Source organism: Temnothorax longispinosus, unplaced genomic scaffold (assembly GCF_030848805.1).
Source record: "Temnothorax longispinosus isolate EJ_2023e unplaced genomic scaffold, Tlon_JGU_v1 HiC_scaffold_15, whole genome shotgun sequence".
Lineage (NCBI taxonomy): Eukaryota > Metazoa > Arthropoda > Insecta > Hymenoptera > Formicidae > Temnothorax > Temnothorax longispinosus.
The window spans coordinates 570,560-593,249 of record NW_027269959.1 but is presented as its reverse complement, the minus strand read 5'-3'; the positions used below and the strand labels follow the sequence as shown (position 1 = coordinate 593,249).

The window sequence follows — 22,690 nt, the reverse complement described above, 5'->3', positions numbered from 1 at the left end:
ATCATCTTCGATAACTATTAGTTCAGTATGCTGTATATGCGTGGGTGAATTTTTATTAATATCGCAGAGCTGATCATTTTGTGTGTGCTTTTGACAGTTATGTAATAAATTTTTAGATGAAAATTTTGTGTGAGTGACGTATTTTATCCGACTTATTGACGAATCATCTTCTGCTTGAACTGAGTACTTATTTGATTCCGACACACCGAAAAATGAGTCTTCTATCGTGTTTGTTTCTTCATTAAACAAGATGTTCTGTTCTTTTTTATTAAATTGTATGGATTCTTGCTCCACTGCTTGCAGTTTTACAGTACCCGACAATGCTCTAAGATGCTTAATCACTACTTTGTCAACTCTTTCATTCCTTGCATTCAAAATCTTATGCTTCAAAGTTTTGAAGTAACTTTCGCTTTTTGCTGAGGTAGCCATATATATTTTTTGATATTGCTGTATATGTTTATCCTGGTTATCATCATATAACCACGGAATTACTGCTGTCCACAGTACAAAATATTTACATAAAGTTAATAACCTTTTTCCAAAATCCTCGCTAAAATAGGGATTTAACATTCCACTCTTGCGTACAAATCCTTTAGCAACGTCTTCAATTTCATCAAGAAGTTTTATAATTGGGCGGCTAGATTTCTTTTCTTCTTTAAAGCTTTGCTCGAAATTATCATATTTAATATACAGATTTCCATCTTCATCATTGGTTTTAATTTCATTCGACTGCATCAAATTCAATAATCGTTGACGAGAACTATAGCAACTGTAAGGATTATCTTCTTCACCATCTTGTTCAGAAAAAGCCACACACAAAATATCAATAAGCAATTGTTTAAACTCCTTAACAGATATTTCATTGGTGAGTATGGCAATGCATCGTACAAAAAAATGTTTTAAGCTCATATTTGTTTTAAAACAAGGCCAGCGAGTTACGAGCTTTATTAAATGCGCTATATCAATTCGCAGCATACACATTTTTTCAGATGATGGTATTTTTGAAGTAGTTGTAAGTTGTTGAAAACAATCGTCAATAAACTTTGTCAGTCTTCTTTTATTAAAGGCAAGGCTTCCTGCATTTAATAAAGCCAGGGAAAAATCGCTTACAAATTGCTTTGGAGGATGACCACCTCAGAAATTCTCGCATCCAATGTGCTAACCAATTCGCGTCATGTCGAGAAGAAATCATTTGATATACTGGAAGTGTTTTCCCCAAAAAGTCAGCTATGGCTTGATATAGATAAATTACTTGACCAGAATGTTCTATAGGTCTACAAATAGATCCAGTAGCATCGAAACTTACACTACCGACCGGGTCTTTTTTTTTAATGTATTATTTAATGTAATTTGCTCGGGAAGCCAATACATAATATAAAAATTGTTCTCACTAAAATCACGGATACTTTCACTAAATTCTGTACTTGTATATTTTAAATCTTGAAATGTTTGTATCGCATTGACAGCAGGCTTCACATTTAAATCTTTATCTCTTTCTTGTTGTTTAGCTTTTCGTAAGACATCTTCGGAATACAAAAATGCTGGTTCTCCACGCCACCAAATTTCATTTCGCGATCTGCAATTTCACGGCGCCACATGTACGTCGACTTTGCTGTTACTTCCGTCGCTATAACCCGTCTATTAGTTCCTCGTAATTGTCTTCTTCTTTTGTGAACAATATCCCTTGTATCCCAAGCCGATACAATAATATTTATTCCGTCGTCTGTTGGTGGAGTTTCACTGTATAAATGAATTTCGGTCTTGCATTCACGACAAAATCCTTTTATAGTTAAATATATTTCGCCATTTCCACAATTAATTTTCGACTTGAATGCGAATGGGTATGGAAGTTCCAATTGATTCCAAATCTTATAATAAATTTGGTCCGACCAGCCAGGTTTCAAGACATCATAAGTTCGAGAATTGTACTTCTTAGGATGAGCCCCAAGTGAGTTCCATTCTTTTTTAGTTAGATGAAATGAGCGCTTTATTGGTCGTAAATCATGTTTTGGTTTGAACATTGACCAATTATCATTTTTAGACGTTAAAACTTTTCTTTTCTTTTTTTTAAATAAATCCGCTTCTGTTAAGTTATGAAGCCGACTGAAAACGCCATTTCAATTTTGTTTAAGATATAGATATAAATAATCTTTGCTCATGGATAAATTTAAATTATTTACAGCCAGATCCCAGACCGGATCATTCCACGAAACCATATCACCATCTTTTTGATGAAAATTTAGACCTTCTAAAGCTTGATAAATTTCGTCAGGCGTTTTTCTGGGCTTGCGAGACATTTTCAGTATTATATTTAACAATAAGTATTGTTTGACACTTAAAGAAGATGCTGAAATACAGAAAAAAATCATAAAAATTGAAATAATTTGTCCATAACCAATATGTAAAAACATAATAGGGGTATTCAAATAAGTTAAAGTTTAACGGTTTGACAGGTTATGTCGAGTTAAAGTCGAGTAAAAAGTTAATTAATTAACTTTGGGCGCGCTACTCTTTAAGGTTATGCAAAATACATAAGTGACTCATTAACCTATCGCATTAATCTTTGGGTTAAAAGTGTAAAAATTAACTTTTTACCCGACTTTAACCCGACATAACCTGTCAAACCGTTAAACTCTAACTTATTTGAATACCCCTAATAAGTTAAAATCGAATAAGGCCACTTGAAAAATACTTTTTCTTTAAGTATAATAAAACACTAAAAATTTCAAATTTTATTTTAATTAAAGACTATAATTGATAATCTCAAAAGAGTAATAACCTTGCAACCGCATGCGCCGTGTCAACGAACCGTTGGTAATAGCGGTGGAGACGACGCCAGACGAGAGGGACGAACTGGACGAGGAGTTCCGGAGCGCAGCGTCGGGAAAGGAAACTCCAGAGAACGGGGAAGATGCCCCGGCCAAGGCCAGCCCTCCCATGGCGCTCCGAGGACGGATCACGATAGGGAGCCTAAACCCCACGATTTTATGTTTTGTTTTCTCATTTAATGACGAGTAAAAGATGGTTATTTGTTTCGATCTGTCCGGCGCACGTAGAACTAAGATTTGCGACAGCGGTCACGAAGTACCGAGCCCGGAAGAGTGACGCGGGAAATAGCGACGCGGTCCGAACCGGGAAGTCACGAAAGAGGTGACCAGCGATAGAGCGGCGCGAAACGCTCACCGGATCGCGAGATAGCGCGTCAGGGTCACTAGGTGGTAGAACCGTGCGTGCCGCGAGAATAATAGCGACGCGGTCCGAACCGGGAAGTCACGAAATAGGTGACCAGCGAAAGAGCGGCGCGATACGCTCACCGGATCGTGAGTTAGCGCGACAGGGTACCGAGGTAGTAGAACCGTGCATGCCGCGGAAAATTTAGCGACGTGATCCGAACCGCGAGGCCGAAAAATAGAGGACCGGCCGAAGAGCGACGCGATACGGCTACCAGGAAACCAGATAGATAACCAAGCGTCATCCGCGGGGAAAACCCAGCGGGTCACACCCAGCGGGACCTGGGACACCCAGGGAACAGGTCGCCGTCAAGCTCGGATCACCCGATCGCGAGATACGGCGACATGTCGCCCAAATTCGATACCCGGACGTCGTCTACAGGGACTGAGCCCGGAACCGGGTTAGTAGGGACCACGAAAGCGAGACCTGGGGGTCGCCGTCAACGGCGAACGTCGCGATCGCAACCTAGACATTTTCCTCGAGAAGTTGACCCGGGGTCACCTAAAGTAAGGTAGGAGAAGACGTGCGCACGGGTCGGCGTCGTAGGGCAAAAATTACGAGTGGTGGAAAACCACTGTCCGGGGATTGATTCAGGGCATCGCATACATGGTACTACCAGTGGAAATTTCCACCGCGCACACCTGGTACTGCCAGAAGTTGTCAACACTTATTGTAACTGCGTAGCGGCGAACATCTGGCGCACACCTGGAGATCCGAAAGTCGTAAACACCTATTGTTAACGCGGAGAACGGAAAATTACCGCGAGGAGAAAGCGGCCGAGACCCCATGGTGGGGGTAACTTACCGTAGGTAGGGGCCCGAGAGAGGAATATTCCTCGAGGCAGTCTGTCATGGGCGCTCGTAGGTATAACTTCTGTCTCGCGCGTATATCTCGGCGTGTCATTCAAATTATCGCGATTACGTACTGAATTACGAATTTAACGTACCACAGCGTCCGAAACAAACGGCAACGCCCGCGAAACGCGTTACTCGTCGCCGATACGAAAGGCAAAAGGTTTTGACGTACCGTAAACGAAAACTTCGCACTTTGCGAGACGTGCGACCGCCATCTTGTGCGGAAACAACAATTGTGAACAACCATCTGTGTGAAACGACAATCATAAATAAATGGAAGAATCATTTGTGATAATAAATACGTAGTTATCGATTTCTTACCTTCTACTTACCTGATCAAGCGGAGTGTCGCGCCATCTTGCGAAGGAGCCCATCCGGATCGTAAATTATCATCGGGTCTGCTTCGGAGGAGGTCATAGATGAGGACCCCGTGGCGGAAATCTAAAAAGAAACAGCATTAATTATAGTTCTGGCGACAGTTCTCAGAATGACGCGGTATCTTCTATACGCGGTGATCCTGGACGGCGGTGACAGCGGTGATCCATGACATCGGCGATGGTGATGAGGACCGTGTAGCGAAAACCTGAAAATAAAAGAGAATTAGTTAGTTATTTGAACTTTTGATGTTGGGACTTAGCCGATCAAGCGAGTGTCGCGCCATCTTGGCTCCACGTTGACACAGCCTGATGATTGATAGCGCATATCCGAGGGGAGACGACGCAGATGAAGACCCCGTGGCGGGAATTTAAAAAATAGAAAGGATTAGGGAATTATTGAACACGTACTTACCTGATCAAGCGGGTGTCGCTCAATCTCCGAACCTGGGCGACTTTGGGAGGCGATTGATATCAAGTCCCTGATAACAGGCGATGCTGAAGAGGACCCCGTGGCGGGATTCTGAAAATTGAATTATTTAAACAAATTGAGGAACCATATAGTCGTTCACGTTAAAGATACTTACCTTCTCGGTAGAAATAGGGCAAACCGAGTGGCGACCGATGACTTAGGGCCAATTTCACCAACCACAGTTAGCTTAACCGATGGTTAAAGTTAACAGAATTGACCAATAGAAATGAATCCACCCTGCTTTCTATTGGTCAATCCTGCTAACTTTAACCGTCGGTTAAGCTAACTGTGGTTGGTGAAATTGGCCCTTATAGGACAAATTAGCGTCTCCCGTAGCCCGATTATGTATCGTTCGGTTGCAACCTAACCTAACCTAAAATATCTGTTAAAATATTTGTTTACCTACAAATCTACATATATATTTATATTCAGAAAGTAGTAATTACCTATTTAATGAAAATTCTGTCAAATGTTTTTCTAAAAACAGCTATACGCTAATCAAAACTGTCTAACAGAAATCAGAGCCTTTTTATGCAGATATTGACGCAAGTGCCACCTCTCACAGGAATAGAATGGTAAGTTAAAGTGGTGAGTTAAGGTGGCGCTAGCAGTCTTCTGGGGATTTCCCAACCACTACAACTACACTCCGCGTTGACGGTAACGACGTACCGTCGCGGTAGATATAAGAACTCTCTCCAATAGAGAATTCTGTTCTCTGTGACATGTTGATAACCTATTTTGTGCTGCGTTAAATTTCTTTATTATTCGCTCTGTACTTGTGCTATAACGTTTAACGTATTCGTGAAACTCGTAAAATTGACCGAACGGTAAGATTGGCAAGAAATACATATGCGGAAGGAACATTATCCACTCCTATCGATAGTCGTTAAACGGCTTGTTTTTCCGTATATATGCTATAGCTAGCTATAGCTTTGTCGGCAACCTTGTCGCTGTCGCTATCGCTATCGCTATTGCCTATTGTGCAAGGGGCTTTAACTACTAATTCTATTATAACACGCGAGACGTGAGATAGAGACGCTGTCGTCGCCCGCGGCTTAAGCGCCACACACACACGCACACATACGCACACATACGCACACGCACACATACGCACACGCACACATATACATACATACTACATACATACATACATACATACATACATACATACATGAAGCTAATGAGGATTTTTATATGTCCAGTAATATAAATTGTGACTGCTTATTAATTTAACTAGTATTGGTAAATGTTGCTTTATCAGAAAAAAGGGATCATTGATAGAAATAAATAATTTAAACTGATTACATACAAAAAACAAATACGATTGTGGAAATTAAAGTGAAACAAAATGTACTTGTCTCACTCTAACTTATTGCACTAGTATGCACTGTGCACCAGTTCAGGAAGTTCTTCGAAAAAGAACAGGTGGGAGAACGTCGCTGTTGCGAGATAATTTTTGTTTGTAAACAAATTTTTAAATCTATTATTTTATTAAACATAAAGTGTTTTACTTACTCTTTCCGTTGAATTGCAAGAGCGAAAGGCAGTAGAAAAGATCACGCCACTGCCTCTCTGTGGTAGCCAACTTAAATCTAGCGCAAATTTATCGATTATGGTATCGATTTGCTTCTCTTTCTGCATTAAATCGAGAATGTATCTGCAAATTAAAACAAGGTTTATGAAGCATTCATATTTTCTGCTGCTGAACATAGTTCATAGTATTAGCAATACCTAATGGTTTCCTGGAAATTTTTCTCATCGAAATTTAACTGAGGATCCGCTAAACGCGATAATATATCAAGTACTATATTATATAGAGTGTTGCCTTTTTGAGCGAGCTGAACAAAAAATTCTTTCGTGTGCCGTCGTATCTGTTCGTCCTCATCGATGACGCAAAGAACTAATTCCGAAATCTGTCCCTTCACGCGTATCATTTCCCTGATTATCAGACTCGACAACATATGAACGCATGTCCTACGCACGTTCTGTGACGTCCTGAGTGATGCGAGGTGGCTCGATCCAGCAGAACGTCTCCGTTGATGGGTTCTTTTTCTTGCAGTTAAGGAGGTAAAACTCCAGGATAATTAGCTGTTGGTCGGCGATGTAGATTATGGCTCCTTGGATCCGTCGTAGGTAGGTATTCAATAATTTTTATCTTTCTTTTGATATAAAAGAGTATGGTATTTATTGTAGAACTTTTACGATACAAGTGGCTTATGTGGGAAGATGGAACAAGTATAAGATATGTGACTTTTTCTGGCTCGTTCCACACTCTCCGTCGAGAAGGTGAAAGATTCCGCTTTTATACAATTTTGAAAACGGTAGTGGGAGGTGATCGCACCTCGTTACAATGAGTCATAGGGCGTTGTCTAGCGGATATGAGTCTACTTCTAGTGGTGTGGCTCGCTTGCCAGCAATGAGTCATAGGGTGGTGTCTTGAAATTCATTACCTTATATGGTCATACGTTGCGTTCTGCTTCGACATGTCCATATATGGTCTGTGCGAGGACTAGATTCACTCGAATGAGTCATACAGGTGACTCATCTGAACTCTATTTCTATTCTCTATTCTAACAGCGATTTGTAATAAGAGCGATACCTTTCTTCATTACAAAATCTCAATATGACTTTTATCATAAAGGAACATAAGAAATCTTTAATATTTTAATTTTAAAATGTGCAAATATATGTTGAATATTATTTAAGTTTCTTCAGACATACTTTACATACAGTAGAATAATTTAATAGTACAATTAAAGTCATTATTAGCATGTCTAAAGTGTGAAAGATATTGCTCTCTTTGTCTAACAGTTACTATGGTATATCAGACTCTCTCTTTTTCTTCTTCAGATTGTACAATACTCGCATCTCGCTCGGATTCGCGTTCTTTATGCTACGCATATACAATTCTATCTTTTCAGGTTCGTAGGTGACGTTTCGGCGCTTGACGCTCGATATTTATATTAATTATAGTAAGTATATATATATATATATATCTTTGTTAATCATAATATTGATAAAAGTGATGTTAGCGGTGGTAATAATGATTCTAATATCATGTTAATAATATATCGTGCAGGTAAAAATGGTTAGCATTCTCATTAGTACAGGAAATCAATGAAATTAAATTGTTTATATATAATAAAATTTTTATTATTTTTATATCTCGCGAATGGTTGGGAATTTGATAGGAGTGTATAGGAAATATATTACAGGATTTTCACTAGAGTATAATATAGCATTGAAAAATTTTATTGTTAATATACGTGTTTGTTAATAACAAATTATTAATTAACTAAATGATACTTTTTAATTCGCATATTGATATTGTTATGTTCTCTTTATTTAAGAGGTTTTGAATTTTTAATATTATCTCGTTTATGAGCACTCTTTATTTTATTGTTATAAATATTTCGTAAATAAACAATTACAGAAATAAAAGTTATTATCATTTTTATAGATGTACTTATGTAGAGTTTATATGTGCGGTTGAAATTTGTGTTTACCAGAACGGGTTTTTGTTACTATATATTTCAGAGGTATGTATTTTTACGATTAAGGTGGTCCTTTCGCGGACCCAGCTAGTCAAGTAACAGTCCGTCATGAGGTAATTGAAAACAGACATATTGACAAACATTACACAACATCCCAATAATTATAATAATATAATATGATTTTACACGCACGATTTAATCGTATTTAATTATTTACTAATCAAAAAAATATCACAATAGTAGTGCGGTTGGACTCGATTTAGGTTAGGTTGTAACCGGACGGTACTACTGGAGGCACGAATCAACGCTACGTGTCCTTAGAAATCAACGGTCGCCACTCGGTTTGACCTTTGAACCACCGAGAAGGTAAGTATCGAACGATATCTCGAACTATCAATTAGACTAATTCTCTTCTTTTTTCAGGTTCCTGCCACCGCTGGATCATCGCCGTCATCGATCGGGATCGTCGCTGCCACCGGAATCCAGGATCAACGAGGGACTTCGAGTGATCGACGCCAATGGATCAGGTAAGTAGAAGGTAAGTCCAATTTAATAAATTTTCGAAATCTTTTACGAAAAGGATGTTTAATTTATTCAATTATATTGATTTCCAGTGTTGGTTGTTCACAAAACTTCAAGTCACAAAAGATGTCGGACGCTCGTATACGTGGGCACACACGCTCCGTTTATCTACGACGCACAAACTTATTTCGGTCTAAAAAGGCCGTTCGTCAATGTAAAGACGACAATTAACGCGTTCCGCGGGCGTTCCCGGTTGTTACGGATGTTGGCGAGCCGCAATTATCGCACTTGTATGACGATCGCGGTGACTTAGCGCGACGACGCAGAGCGAAGCTTATTACGTGTTACACGCTCGAACATCCCCGAGAGACTGCCTCGAGTTGTTTGTCTCGTTCGAGCTCCCCACTATCGGTCCCGTATATCCCTACTCCGACGTATATTCCGCTTTCTCTCGCCGTTAACTGCGCGTTGGCCTCCGGTAATTTTCCACGCGGGTGTTTACGCCGTTCGCGCCAAACCCCGTGGAAATTTCCACGCGCATTGCGCTCGCGCGGTCGCTCCGACCGGGCAACGGGGCAGTTGTTTTTCAAGTCGACGAATTTCGCGCGGCCGCTGACGCCGACCTGTGCGCCAGGTCTATTACTAGGTCTACAATCTCCATCCGGGCGACTTCCCTGAGGAAGACGTCCAGGTGCAAAGCATCGGGCTCGCCGACGACGCCGACCCCTCCTGACGCTTATTTCGTACCTGGTACGATGCTTTCCGCGGTTCTTTCCCGCAGAAGATGTCCAGGTCGCGAGATGGCGGACGGTTCTGTAACTTCGTTACCGGTTGTCGGATTTCGACGGCTACCGGATATGGACGTTCGTGGGGACGTCCCCGTTAGTCAGGGATGCCTTTTTCCCGGGGATGACTCACCTAGGGCGAGTTCCCGGACGGTCCGCCATTTCGTTACCCGGGCGACGGGTCATACCGGGACCCGGTTTCGTGGGCTCGGCGAAGTGCCCCCCGATGTCAGGAGTGCTCAACTCCTGTAGATGACGCACCTAGCTCGAGTTCGCGGACGGTTCGCTGTCTCCTGTCCGCGTTCCCGTATCGCGTCGCCAACCCCGTATGCGTGACTCAGGGACCCCGTGCCCTCGTCAGGGACGTATTCCTTTCCCGCCGTGCCGTCGGTTCGCAATTTTCCCGACGGTCCGCCATCTTTCCGATCGCTTGTCCGATCTCACTTTTGACGCGCGCATTGCTTTTCGCGGGCCTTCCTTTACGATCCTGGCTCTTAGTTCTACACGCCCGTCGCGTAGTCTTTGAGTTCGCGGACGGTCCGCCATTTTTCTTCCGCGCGCTATTTTCGCCATTCCGTGGCGCGCATCTACCCTTTCGGATCTCGGACAATCGCCGAGACGCTACAATCGTTGCTCCGCAGTCGCAGTCCACCAATCTGCTATACGCCATCCTACCGCTCCATGGACCGTCACGACTCGGCCGTCATGCTGCGTGGAAGCCTCCCGGTCATCCGCACGGGAGCCTCCCTTTCCTGGAAAGTGTTGTTGGGCTCAAGCCCTGTCATGCCGCCGCACGACCTCCCGTACCCGCGCCGACGGGAATAAACTAAAACTGCGTAATTGGAAACGTAAATGAAATATGTACCTCTTCTCGAGGGGATACGCTGCCTGAGCCTCAACTGAAATCACCTAAACGAAAATTACTGACGCGGTAAGATACGCTTACATCTAATTATGCGCCGGATGGGGTCGCTATCCATATTGCGATCAAACGAACAAACTAAATGAAACCAGGATCATCGTCATAAAAGGAAAACAAAATTACTACTGATATCTCTCGACTTTATCCCCATCCTCGGGACGCGGACGCTTGACTTGTAACTAAATTGGACGTGGCTCCGCCTCGTCCATCTCGGGACCGCTGCTGTTGGTGCCCTAGTCGTCTTCGGTGATGCGTGCGGCTGCAAGGTCAGGCATGACAGTACGAGTAAAGCAATATGCGATTGGACCACTACTTATTTAACCTCATATATCAGAGCAAAACATTCGGCAAGCCTTTATTTTCAAGGTATGTACGAAATCCGGAAACTTCAGGGAATATTTTAAGACATGAATAATGTATTCATCTGATCGCTAAGTACATGTATTATTCGTTGAAAACCTCGGACGTGGCGATTTGCATCATTCTATCTTTCTCGTTCATTAGATGTAAACAAGGATATAATGACAATGGCACGCTCCGCGAACGCACATTTAGAATGACTTATTTCTTGTAAAGTGTCGGTAACCTCACTTGATTTTTCGTACACATGCCCCTTATTACTGTATATTTAACATATATCAAATTTAGGTAGGTACCTATCTAATACTTGTTCTCACGAAAGGACCACCTTAATTAGGTATAAGAAGTTAGTAAAAATATTGTATTATGGGTGATTTTCAAGAGAAAGGTTTAGACTGTATTTTTATATATACAAGATAATTTTTGCCATTACATTTTAGAAAATATTAAAGTTTAAATTCAATGTCTCGAGTCAATACGTTTAACATATTAATATACGTATGTCAGACGTATTATTTAAGGTCATTTCTTTATACCGGGTGTCTTTAATTGAACAATCTTGCAGTAAGGATTTTTTCATTAAGTCGATCGGTTTTTCGAGATGGTTTTGATGACGTAGTTAATAAAATGGTATTGATATAATTTTAATTGTTTATAACAATCATGTTTGAAAAAAATGCTGATGAGATAATTATTATTTTAGTATAATAATGTTCTTTAGGCACAAAAGGTTATGTTCTTATGAATAATCTGCTTTTAATTTATTTATTTATATTTTATTTAATTTCCTTAGTTTATTCTTATGAAACATGCGTTTATTTTCGTTAGATTCGCGTATCAAATTACATAAAGGATTTCATAAAGCTTGTAATATCCATTTACGATCAATTTTAGAGAATCTGGGGAATTTTAGCAAGCGATTGTCCAAAAGTTTATAATGTGATTCATAAAAATGGGGCTTAAGCTTGAAAGGGTGCCTTTAGGCAGCCATGTTCTCTAGGCTCGTGTTATCTACTTTAAGAACGCGTGCTCGCATCAGCTGAGTAATGATTATTGTGACAGTTACTTTAAAGAGTGATAATTATATTATAATGTTGTTTTCAGATGCTGGGCAAAGAGGATAAAAATCAAAAAATTTATGCGGCTGGCATATAGCGGTGATTATACCGTCAGACGTGACAGTTCACATCTTTATCTCGAAGTCCATGAAGATAAATATTAAATATTATGATACTATACCGTAATTTCTCCAATTTCTAGTTTTTTTTGTAAGAAATAAGATAAAATATTATGTGAAGAAAAACTAGAAAAAATTTATAATTTTAAAGTATTTAAAAAAATATGAAATATAATTATCAATTAATGTAACTAGTATTTTGATTGTAAATGCTGAAAACTGACATCAAAAGCCAATTTACCTGCCACAGATATGTTTGGACCATGGTTCAACTTCATTGGGGGATCTAGTAGCGAGATCGTTTAATCCGATCAGCATATTTGATCGAATCCCGGGATATGGCGATCGCTCCAATATGGTGATTAATAGTTGTAAAGATTGTTCGCAAAACTCGCAGCTCACTGTCATCATTTTGCTGAGCGCGAGTGAACTTGCGGTTTGCACGTCCTCGTTGTTATACTTGTCGGGATATTGGCATATATCCAATACCAGCGGACTATAAATAATTGCATATAATTAATACATGCACTATTAATTTTCAATTCTTAATATATCCAAATACGTACACAAATTTCACGAGCAAGCCATTCCCAGTGACGATTTCGTGTTCCAGTGCGCCGCTCACAAACTCCACCTCGACGCCGTCCATCGCACCTTCTAAGGCTTCTTCTCCGTTATCCTCAGTAAACGTCGAATTTTCTCGTCGAGAGCCTCGTCGTATGTTTGACGAGGTCGATGTATTCGCCGATCTACCTTTACTATTTGGCGTCGGAAGCACGCTTCTCGGTAATCGTTTCTTTTTCTTACCCTGCATCTCTCGTAGCATATTCCTATCCCGTGTGACGTCCTGGGTGATGCGAGGTGGCTCGATCCGGCAGAACGTCTCCGTCGAAATAAATTTTTATGGGTTCTGTCACGTCTGACGGTTTGTCACGTCTGACGGTATAATCACCGCTATATTCCAGCCGCATAAATTTTTCGATTCCTATCCTCCTTGCCCAGCATCTGAAAACAACATTATAATATAATTATCACTCTTTAAAGTAACTGTCACAATAATCTTTACTCAGCTGATGCGAGCACGCGTTCTTAAAGTAGATAACACGAGCCTAGAGAACATGGCTGCCTAAAGGCACCCTTTCAAGCTTAAGCCCCATTTTCATGAATCACACTATAAACTTTTGGACAATCGCTTGTTAAAATTCCCCAGAATCTCTATAATTGATCGTAAATGGATATTACAAGCTTTATGAGATCCTTTATGCAAAATAAATTCAGTTTGACACGCGGATCTAACGAAAATAAATGCATGATCCATAAGAATAAACTAAGGAAACTAAAATAAAATATAAATAAATAAATTAAAAGCAGATTATTCATAATATAACCTTTTGTGCCTAAGGAACATTATCATACCAAAATAATAATTATCTCATTAGCATTTTTTCAAACATGATTGTTATAAACAATTAAATTATATTATTAACTGATCTAGCTAATGTGACTACCGGAATTATCACAAAGGATCAAACAACTTTTGGTTATGAATCATTATTGTATCTTTCAAAATAAACTAATTAACAATAAAATTTATCATAAAATTATTATTGAAAATGATGAATAAATCACTGCAGACACTCAGTAAAATATGTCAAGTAATCTCACAAAAACCCTCCCATCATATCTCTTCTTAATTCCGAGATATAATTAAAAATTACGGAAATCCATAAAACACGAAAATTTTAAACAACCTAAAATAAAGCCTTTAATTATCTGAACACAACAAAAAAAAACCCTATCTCTCTAGCTCTTACCGTTTCTAAGTTACAAATTATTAAAGTTTCGCATTCGCCATTTTGAATTTCTTACCTTTTAAACTTACAAAGACCAAATCACTTTTACATTAATATTTAGTCTTTTATACATTTTAAGATCAATAAATTTCATTTCTGAACGAAATTTTGACACTTAATTGTTATGATAAAAATGGAATCCGTCATGTTCCTAAACACCAGTAGCGTTAACGCCGATTTTCTATCTAAATTAATTAAATTAATAAGCGAGATTGAAAATTGAACATTCGCTCCATGAAAGACGAGGATAGTTTAATACCAGTTGACAGAGAGTAAGACAAAGATAGCCATATAGACTCTTAATAAATTAAAATAAAAATGAAAACAAATAGACAGAGATAAAACAATTATAGAAATACATTCTCTTATATTTATGGAAAAACACCACATTGAAATAACTATTATCTTATTAATATTTTTCAAAACAATTGTTATAAACAATTAAAATTATATCAATACCATTTTACTAACTACGTTATCAAAATCATTTCGAAAAACCGATCAACTTAATGAAAAAATGCTTACTACAAGATTGTTCAATTTTGCAACTTGTTTTTATAAACAATTATAAATAAATAATTAACCACACTAATAATAGCCGTTAACATGTGCCCCAGGTTATGCATAACAACTTTTGTATAAGTCAAAACCTCGTCACTCCTCTGGTTGAGGCTACAAAAATTCCAAAGGGAAAGACATCCGGTATAACGATTTAGCATGAGAGTTGTGCCATATAATTGATATTATACGCCCTAAATATCGAAAATTCGACTGGATCGAACTTTTATATATCGACCCTTAATATCTCTTAAACTACTGCTAATAGCGAATTCGGGCGCTTGCACTAGTGCACACTGAGTGCGCACTAAGGCTTGTTCTTAATCAATTGTTATTATTTACAGATCATCTTAAATACTCTTAGTCTGTAAAATGATTTGTACAGCATCCATATAGATATTACAGATTGTTTTATTGGCTAAAAAGTTTTTAAATGTGTATTTAAATGACTTTAAATATAAGAATAGATTATAAACAAGCCTTAGTGCGCACTCAGTGTGCACTAGTGCAAGCGCCCGAATTCGCTATAAGACTCCTACATGCGGTGAGCTCCGGCAAACGCATGCGGAAGGCGACTCCATGTACGCGGCAGAGCCTGCGCCATGCCACGTACGGAAATCGAAGATGCGGATGTTTTCAGATAAAATAACCATACTGCGTGTATACATCTATAAAAACAACAGTTGTATAACCTAAAATAAACGGATACACAATATTTTTCCTTTTTGAAATAAACGATTGATTTTATTTATAAACATTTACTTTGAGTGACAATAGTTGAAATAAAATAATAAAGTTGGAATAAGTAATAAAAAATATAATCAAAATAAATAATAAAATCAAAATGAATTGCAATGAAAATCTTGTCTTGCTATTGTGGCTACGAAGAAGGCGAAGACGACAAGAAAGGCAACAAATTAATCGGAGAACACCTCGATGGTGGGTTCATCCTATAATAGAGGAACGATATTTTCAAGGTGCTTACAATAACCTTGTGCTTGAACTTCGACTTGACACAGAGCGTTTTTTTCAATTTTCATCGCATGTCACCTCTTCAATTTGATCAATTATTAGCAATGGTAGAACCTATTATTACAAAAGTACACTGCACAAGAGAACCGTTGCATCCAGGACTGCGATTATCATTAACGTTGCGATACCTTGCATCTGGAGATAGTATGGCGAGTCTACATTATCTGTACCGCATAGGTAAATCTACTGTGCCAAAATTAATTGTCGAAACAACGGAAGCGCTTTGGCTGACACTACAGCCTCAAGTACTTCCTCCACCAACTGTACAAACATGGGCTAAAATTGCAGAAGATTTTGAAAATAAATGGAATTTTCCAAATTGTATCGGAGCAATTGATGGAAAACATGTTACTGCACAATGTTTCAAAAATACGGGATCAGCTTTTTACAATTACAAAGGCACATACAGTACTGTTTTAATGGGAGTTTGTGATGCTGATCTTCGCTTTACATATGTTAGCATCGGTTCTGCTGGTAGAGAAAGCGACGGAGGTATTTTTCAAAGTCTAGATTTTGGAAGATGCATCGAAACAGAAACACTGCCATTACCTCCACCTAAAGTCTTACCGGGTACAAATACTTGCCTTCCCGCAGTATTTGTTGGTGATGCAGCGTTCCCGTTATTGAAGAATTTGATGCGACCATACCCTGGTGCTAACTTGAGTCCAGAAAAAACTATTTTTAATTATCGCTTGAGCAGAGCAAGACGTGTAATCGAAAATACATTTGGGGTAATGTCAGCCAGGTGGAGAATATTTCGACGACCAATTGTTGCGTCACTTTCAACTGTAGATAGCATAGTTAAAAGTTGTGTGGTGCTGCACAATTGGCTTCGAGATGCGGAGCTGAAAGTTTTGCCTGGTCAGAGAAGATATGTTCCAGTAGGATTTATAGATGTAGAAGATCACTATGGAAATGTACAAGCTGGTCAATGGCGAAACGGAGAACCACTTGGTGCACTTCAAGGTTTTGCACCAAATGTATCAAGAAACTCTGCAAATGACGCCAAAATAATTCGAAATATCTACACAGACTATTTATGAAGGAAGGTCACGTACTTTGGCAGTGGAATAAGCTACCTGACTTTCAACGGGAAGCGTATATGCAACAGGCAGAAGGTAAATTGATTAAAACACATAATTTTTAAAAAATGCAATCGATCAAGTTATATTTTGTTCCTCTGCCACAACTTGAGAAAGCGCTTGTAATACAAGTGTCTTTAAACGTAATTTCGCATTTACGTTTAGATGCTGTGAATCCCGCGATATAGACAAATAGAAAAGGTCGTCTGAATTCATGGTGTCGGTTGAAGTTCGTTTTTCCACAAAGTTTAAAATTGCCTGATCGACCGCATCTGTACGCGTTTCAGTCAATTGCCTTTTTCCTAAAAAAAAAAAGTTAAATATTAATATCATATCTATTATTTATATCAAATTTTCGCAATTATGTGATACATAATCTTTATTATTTCATAGTGAAGTAAAATTTGGCACATTAATCAACTATTCTCTTTTTACTAATGCATTGTATAAATAAGATATTCAAGTAAATCAGTTGTAAGATAGAAGCACTGCACAAACTGTTTTTTAAAATACTTAATTAAATAATTTAAATGTGTGATTTATTTTCAAATAAAGAGATACAATAAATTTACCTCGTTTTGCAGGTTGGGTCTGATTTTGTTGAGAATGGCTATCAGAATAGCTCTCAGAATGAGGCGACATGCTCGGAGGTCGAGATTGAGCTCTTGGAGGACGAGGCAAAGCACTATTAAGCGAGACACTATACGGACAAGGCGAGGCACTATTAGGACGAGGCGAGGCACTATTAGGACGAGGCGAGGCACTATTAGAACGAGGCGAGGCACTATTAGGACTAGGCGAGACACTATTAGGACGAGACAAGGCACTATTAGGACGAGGCGAGGCACTATTACGACAAGACAGTATACTTAACGGACGCGGTGGACAGAATTGTGTTTGTCCTGCCTGCCTCGTATTAGTATCCTGCATATTGTCCACTGTAAAATAATGTTTAAAATGTTGTATAAAAGTCTTGTTTAAAATTATAATACGCATAAAATACTTTCTACAAAAAAATTTTTTCCATGTAGTACATACTTTAGTTAACATTTTATTGTGTATATATACACAATTACTTTATAATTATATATATATATATATTTACACAAATATGTTTTGTTCAATTTACCTTGAAACTCTTCTTCTGTGTCATTTTGCATATATCCTTCTGTTTCAAATGTCTCCAATGGTGCTGACGATGACGTATCAATGGATGATGGACGTTCAATGACAAAACTTTGGCAGTTTGTTACAGTTCTAATTAAGAAATTATAAAACAAAAATTATATTAGTTTATGTAAAAGCATACTATTATGAAAATGAGGAATTGACAATTACAATCGTCATTCAAATAATAATTCCAGTAAGCAAGAAATATCAAGAAACATTTCAACTACATTGCAGTAACGTTGTAAGTTGCTGCAATATAGTTGAAATGTTTCTTGCTCACTGGGATGACACTAACGTCATGAATTTTGCTATGCTATCAACCACATCAAAATCATTATAACTTTACCCTGGTAACACAATCTGATAGCTCAGATACGTCCCGAAGAAGTGCGCAAGAAAACAGTCCAAAATTGTGACAGAAGTGCATAATATCTGTGATTGAACGAGTACTTACTGTACTATTGCACCAGTCTGCTGTAATAGTACAGTAAGTACTCGTTCAATCACAGATATCATCAGATTCTGTCGCAATTTTGGACTGTTTTCTTGCGCACTTCTTCGGGACGTATTTGAGCTATCAGATTGTGTTACCAGGGTACATTTAAAAAAAGTAAAACTTACTTGCGAGGTTCCACTACATCCGACAAAAAACTTAAGCTTGCCATAAGTGGCCATGGAAAAAAATGATGAGCTGCTTGCCCACTTTTTGTTACGGACTTCTTTTTCTCTTTTATGTACCTATCTCGAAGCTGTCTCCATCGGTTCTTCACAAACTCATCTATTTAAATTTATCATAATTTTATTATTGTTAACATTATAAATTTTTTTATACCTAAAAACATTTATAAATTATTTCAATTCTAGAAGTAATTTTATTTTATTTTGATAAATACTGGCATTGGGTCATAAGAATATGACTTAACTTATAATAAAAACTCAAGAAAACTTTATTCTATTTGTATTTTTAAAATGAGTGTTCTTCGATAAGGATCAGGAAGTTTATAATACATTTTTTAAGGGACGCTAGAAATGTTTTTCAAACAATACATACCAGTCACATTAAGTTCCTGAGCTACCTGACACCACAATTTTTTTTTTACAACGTTGTCTCTATACTCTTTGTTTTTAAAATCCCATAACTGCGGGAGGCTTCTGACGTAATGAATAATAAGTTCATTGACGTTCTCAGAATTATATTCCACATTTGGCGAATTTTCATCGTTGATCGATTCCATGGTTGATAGCTGGTTTCATACAACATAACCTGCAACGTCAGCTATAAACATTCAGTGGTTTTCACCAAATTCCGAAAATCTCCGACGGTTCTCGACTCTAGCCGAATGACGTGCGGTAGTGCGGAAAAATTAAAATATTTTGATCTCAACGCAGTACGGTGCGGCATGCCGGAACTTGACCTGCGCCTGGCTCCTGATTGGTCACCGCAGCATTTGCCGGAGCTCACCGCATGTATGGAGTCTTAGCATACGCCTGCTAAAAATACCCCGTTTGCATGTAAATTAAGTTTGAACCTTGGATGAAACAATTATGTGGATGAAAACTCGTTTGGGTAAACACGAATTCTGACCGCGCACGTAACCTCTGCATCAGTACACCTACGAAAAATGATAATAAAACTTTTATTTCTGCAATTGTTTATTTACGAAATATTTATAACAATAAAATAAAGTGCCTTATAAAAAATTATTTCATTATAGAATTAAAACCGTGTGATTAAGGAGAGCTTAACAATATCAATATGTAAATTAAAAAGTACCACTTTATTTAATTAATAATTGTTATTAACAAATATATATATCAACAATAAAATTTTCCAATGCTATATTATACTTTAGTGAAAGTCCTACAATATATTTCCTATACACTCCTATCAAATTCCCAACCATTCGTGAGATACAAAAATAATAAAAATCTCTTATAATATACTAGCATGCCCCGCCGGGCTTCGCCCCGGAGAACATGTGTATTAAGACATGCAAATAGTCTCTCTCTTCTTTCTCTCTCTCTCTCTCTCTCTCTCTCTCTCTCTCTCTCTCTACCGGTTATATAAGCGTGCTAAACGTACCAACTGTCTGTTAGGCTATGCTGAGTATCGACTTTTCCGCAATCAGCTGAATGCTGACATCAAACATGCGAAGAGTGAATTTTACTTTAAGTCTCTAGTTAGCATTACTAATCCGGCGAAACTTTGGAGAGAACTGGCGCGACTTGGACTTGCGAAGTCATCTTACACTTCTCCTCTGCATTTCTTTACTTCCAATCAGCTCAACTCGTACTATTCCTCTGTTTCCAATGCTCATCCTCCTTGCTTATACTCCGATTTCATTTCTGCCATTGCTTCCGTAAATCGTCCTTCTGATCGTCCTGAGTTTGTTTTCTCTTCTATTTCTCCTCAATCTGTTTACAAGTTTATTTCTACCCAGTCTATTCACTCTCATGCCTCTGGTTTCGATGGTATTCCTTTTTATGCTCTCCGTATTTCATGGCCGGTTATTTCATCCTGTATCACATCCTTGTTCAACCGCTCACTGGACTCTGCTTTGTTTCCATCCAAGTGGAAGAAAGCATATATTCGCCCTCTCTCCAAGATCCGCACACCTTGTCTCCATCTGACACCAGACCAATTGCGAACCTACCTGAGCTATCTAAACTACTTGAGAGAGTAGTGGCTTCGCAGATTGTTGAGTACTTGAATCGATATAATATCTTAAATCCTAGGCAATCTGCATATCGTGTGGGTTACAGCACGCAGTCTGCACTCCTGCGCGTTTGCAATGACAGGGAATTGACGTTGGACTCTTGACTATAATGATATTGTTTGACTTCAGTAAGGCGTTTGACACGGTCCCTCATTTGCTACTGCTTATTAAACTTAAGGAGATTGGCTTCTCTGATGCGGTTCTTAATTGGATCTTCTCCTATCTAACCGGGCGTTCTCAATCTGTTATTGATGATACAGGCAATCTTTCAGATTGGATCTTCACTTCTTCTGGCGTTCCTCAGGGCTCTGTGCTTGGCCCATTGTTGTTTTCATTGTTTATTAACGATATATGTAATATACTCTCTTATGTGTTCCATATGGTTTTTGCTGATAATATTCAAATTTATCGTCAGTGCTCACCTGCTGATCTCCCCCTGGCGTTGGAGTTAATGTCGAAAGTTGCCAATGCTATTTTTGATTATGCTAACAGGAACGGACTTATGCTCAACCCAGCTAAGTCCAAGGTCATCATTTTTGGCAGCCAAGCTCATGTCTCTGCTATTGATTATGGCTGTTTATCTCCTATTATCGTGAATGGCACTTCTCTTCCATTTGTGAGTGAAGTGAGAAACTTGGGTGTGATGTTTACGTCCAATCTTTCTTGGACTAGACATATCTCGCTTGTCTCGCAAAGGGTTAACTTTGCGTTGCACAATTTAAAGTTCAATAAAAATTCTCTTTCCACCAGTCTTAGAATAAAACTCGTGGTCACTCTCATCATGCCTCACATTGACTACTGCTGTCTAGTGTATCATGGTCTGAGTAGTGAGTTGAATACCAAGTTGCAACGTCTTGTCAATAGCTGCATTCGCTTTATATTCGATCTAAAATATGATGAACATATTACTCCGTATAGGCGTCAACTTGGGTGGCTCACTGTTGAGAATAGACGGCTCTACTTTCTTGGATGTCAGATTTATCGTATTCTTTATATGAGTTCGCCTATGTATCTGCGGGAGCTATTCACTGCTCCTGATCCGTCACTGAGGAGATCTAACCGTCTGGCTTCATTGGCCACTCAAAGTTTCCTCATTCCGGCTCATAGAACTACTGCATACAGGAATTCTTTTCTGCTTTCGTCAATATACTTTTGGCATTCTCTTCCTGATGTTATAAAATCAGCATCTTCCCTTCCTGCCTTCAAGAGTCTTCTTAGTACCTTCTTGCATTCGTCTGAAGCTGAGTGATTGGGTCATTTCTTTTTCTGCTTTTAGTTTTGTCTAGTTTTGCCTGCGTGGTGCTTTCTAGTTTAAGTGCGCTAGTCTTAGTTGCGATTCGATAAGTTCTAAGTTAATTTGATTAGTTTTAAGTTGCGTTAATTATAAGTAGTTTTAAGTGCTGTAGTTTGTTATGCTTATTTGCATGTATTACTGCTTTGTTATTTGGTTTTGCCCTTTAGCCTTGCTTGGCATATTAAATATATATCAATATCAATATATCTCTCTCTCTCCCCCCCCTCCCCCTCTCTCTTTTCTCTCTCCCACTCCTCCCCTCTCTCTCTCCCTCTCCCTCTCCCTCTCTCTCTCCCACTCCCTCTCTCTCTCTCTCTCTCTCTTCCGCTCTGGAAAATTTTGTAACCAATTTCCAAAAAGATATCAATTCCCAAAAAGATCGGTAACGAAAAACTATACAGTTTATAACACTCCCCGGGAAATTCTACCCCTACTTCATATATAATTTTTTGCGATTCGGTCAATTAATTCCCGAAAAATTTGAAAAATTTCTGATACCGGCTTCCAAAAAAATCGGTAACGAAAAATTATACACTTTATAGCATTCCCGGAAAATTCTACCCCCGTTTCATATACAACTCTTTGAGATTCGGTCAATTATTTTCCGAAAATTAAAAAAAATTAGAAAAAACCGGTTTCCAGAAAATCGGTAACAAAAAACTATACACATTATGACACTCCCCGGGAAATTCTACTCCTGTTTCATATATATTTCTTTGAAATTCGGTCAATTATTTCCCGAAAAAATGAAAAATGTCGAATACCGGTTCCCAAAAAAATCGGTAACGAAAAA

General features: G+C 38.6%; 3 protein-coding genes across 4 annotated transcripts in view; 1 reads left to right on the top strand and 2 right to left on the bottom strand.

The window, feature by feature from the left end:
- Nucleotides 1-10,923: 10,923 nt before the first annotated feature.
- Nucleotides 10,924-22,690, bottom strand: part of LOC139823664 (condensin complex subunit 1-like) — a 53,323-nt gene continuing 41,556 nt past the window's right edge. Inside the window, exons 6-8 of the mRNA XM_071796181.1 lie at nt 12,758-13,021; nt 12,433-12,687; nt 10,924-12,317 (exon numbers count right to left, since the gene is read on the bottom strand). Of these exons, the coding sequence (XP_071652282.1) occupies nt 12,248-12,317; nt 12,433-12,687; nt 12,758-13,021 (589 nt within the window). The 3' untranslated portion in view covers nt 10,924-12,247. The remainder of the gene's footprint in view (nt 12,318-12,432; nt 12,688-12,757; nt 13,022-22,690) is intronic.
- LOC139823641 (uncharacterized) lies at nt 15,668-17,436 on the top strand. Its single transcript, XM_071796164.1, has 2 exons — nt 15,668-16,752; nt 17,301-17,436. Exon 1 carries the CDS (start codon nt 15,679-15,681, stop codon nt 16,675-16,677), a length of 999 nt encoding a protein of 332 aa, XP_071652265.1. The 5' UTR covers nt 15,668-15,678; the 3' UTR covers nt 16,678-16,752; nt 17,301-17,436.
- LOC139823640 (uncharacterized) lies at nt 16,789-19,496 on the bottom strand. Of its 2 annotated transcripts, none has more exons than XM_071796163.1 (5): nt 18,938-19,496; nt 18,508-18,664; nt 17,846-17,952; nt 17,289-17,654; nt 16,789-17,018 (listed from the first exon to the last, which is right to left on the bottom strand). In XM_071796163.1, exons 1-5 carry the CDS (start codon nt 19,119-19,121, stop codon nt 16,795-16,797), a joined length of 1,038 nt encoding a protein of 345 aa, XP_071652264.1. In that variant the 5' UTR covers nt 19,122-19,496; the 3' UTR covers nt 16,789-16,794. The 2 variants fall into 2 exon arrangements, with proteins under 2 accessions (XP_071652264.1, XP_071652263.1); XM_071796162.1 differs by having other exon boundaries at nt 17,846-17,973; nt 18,938-19,480.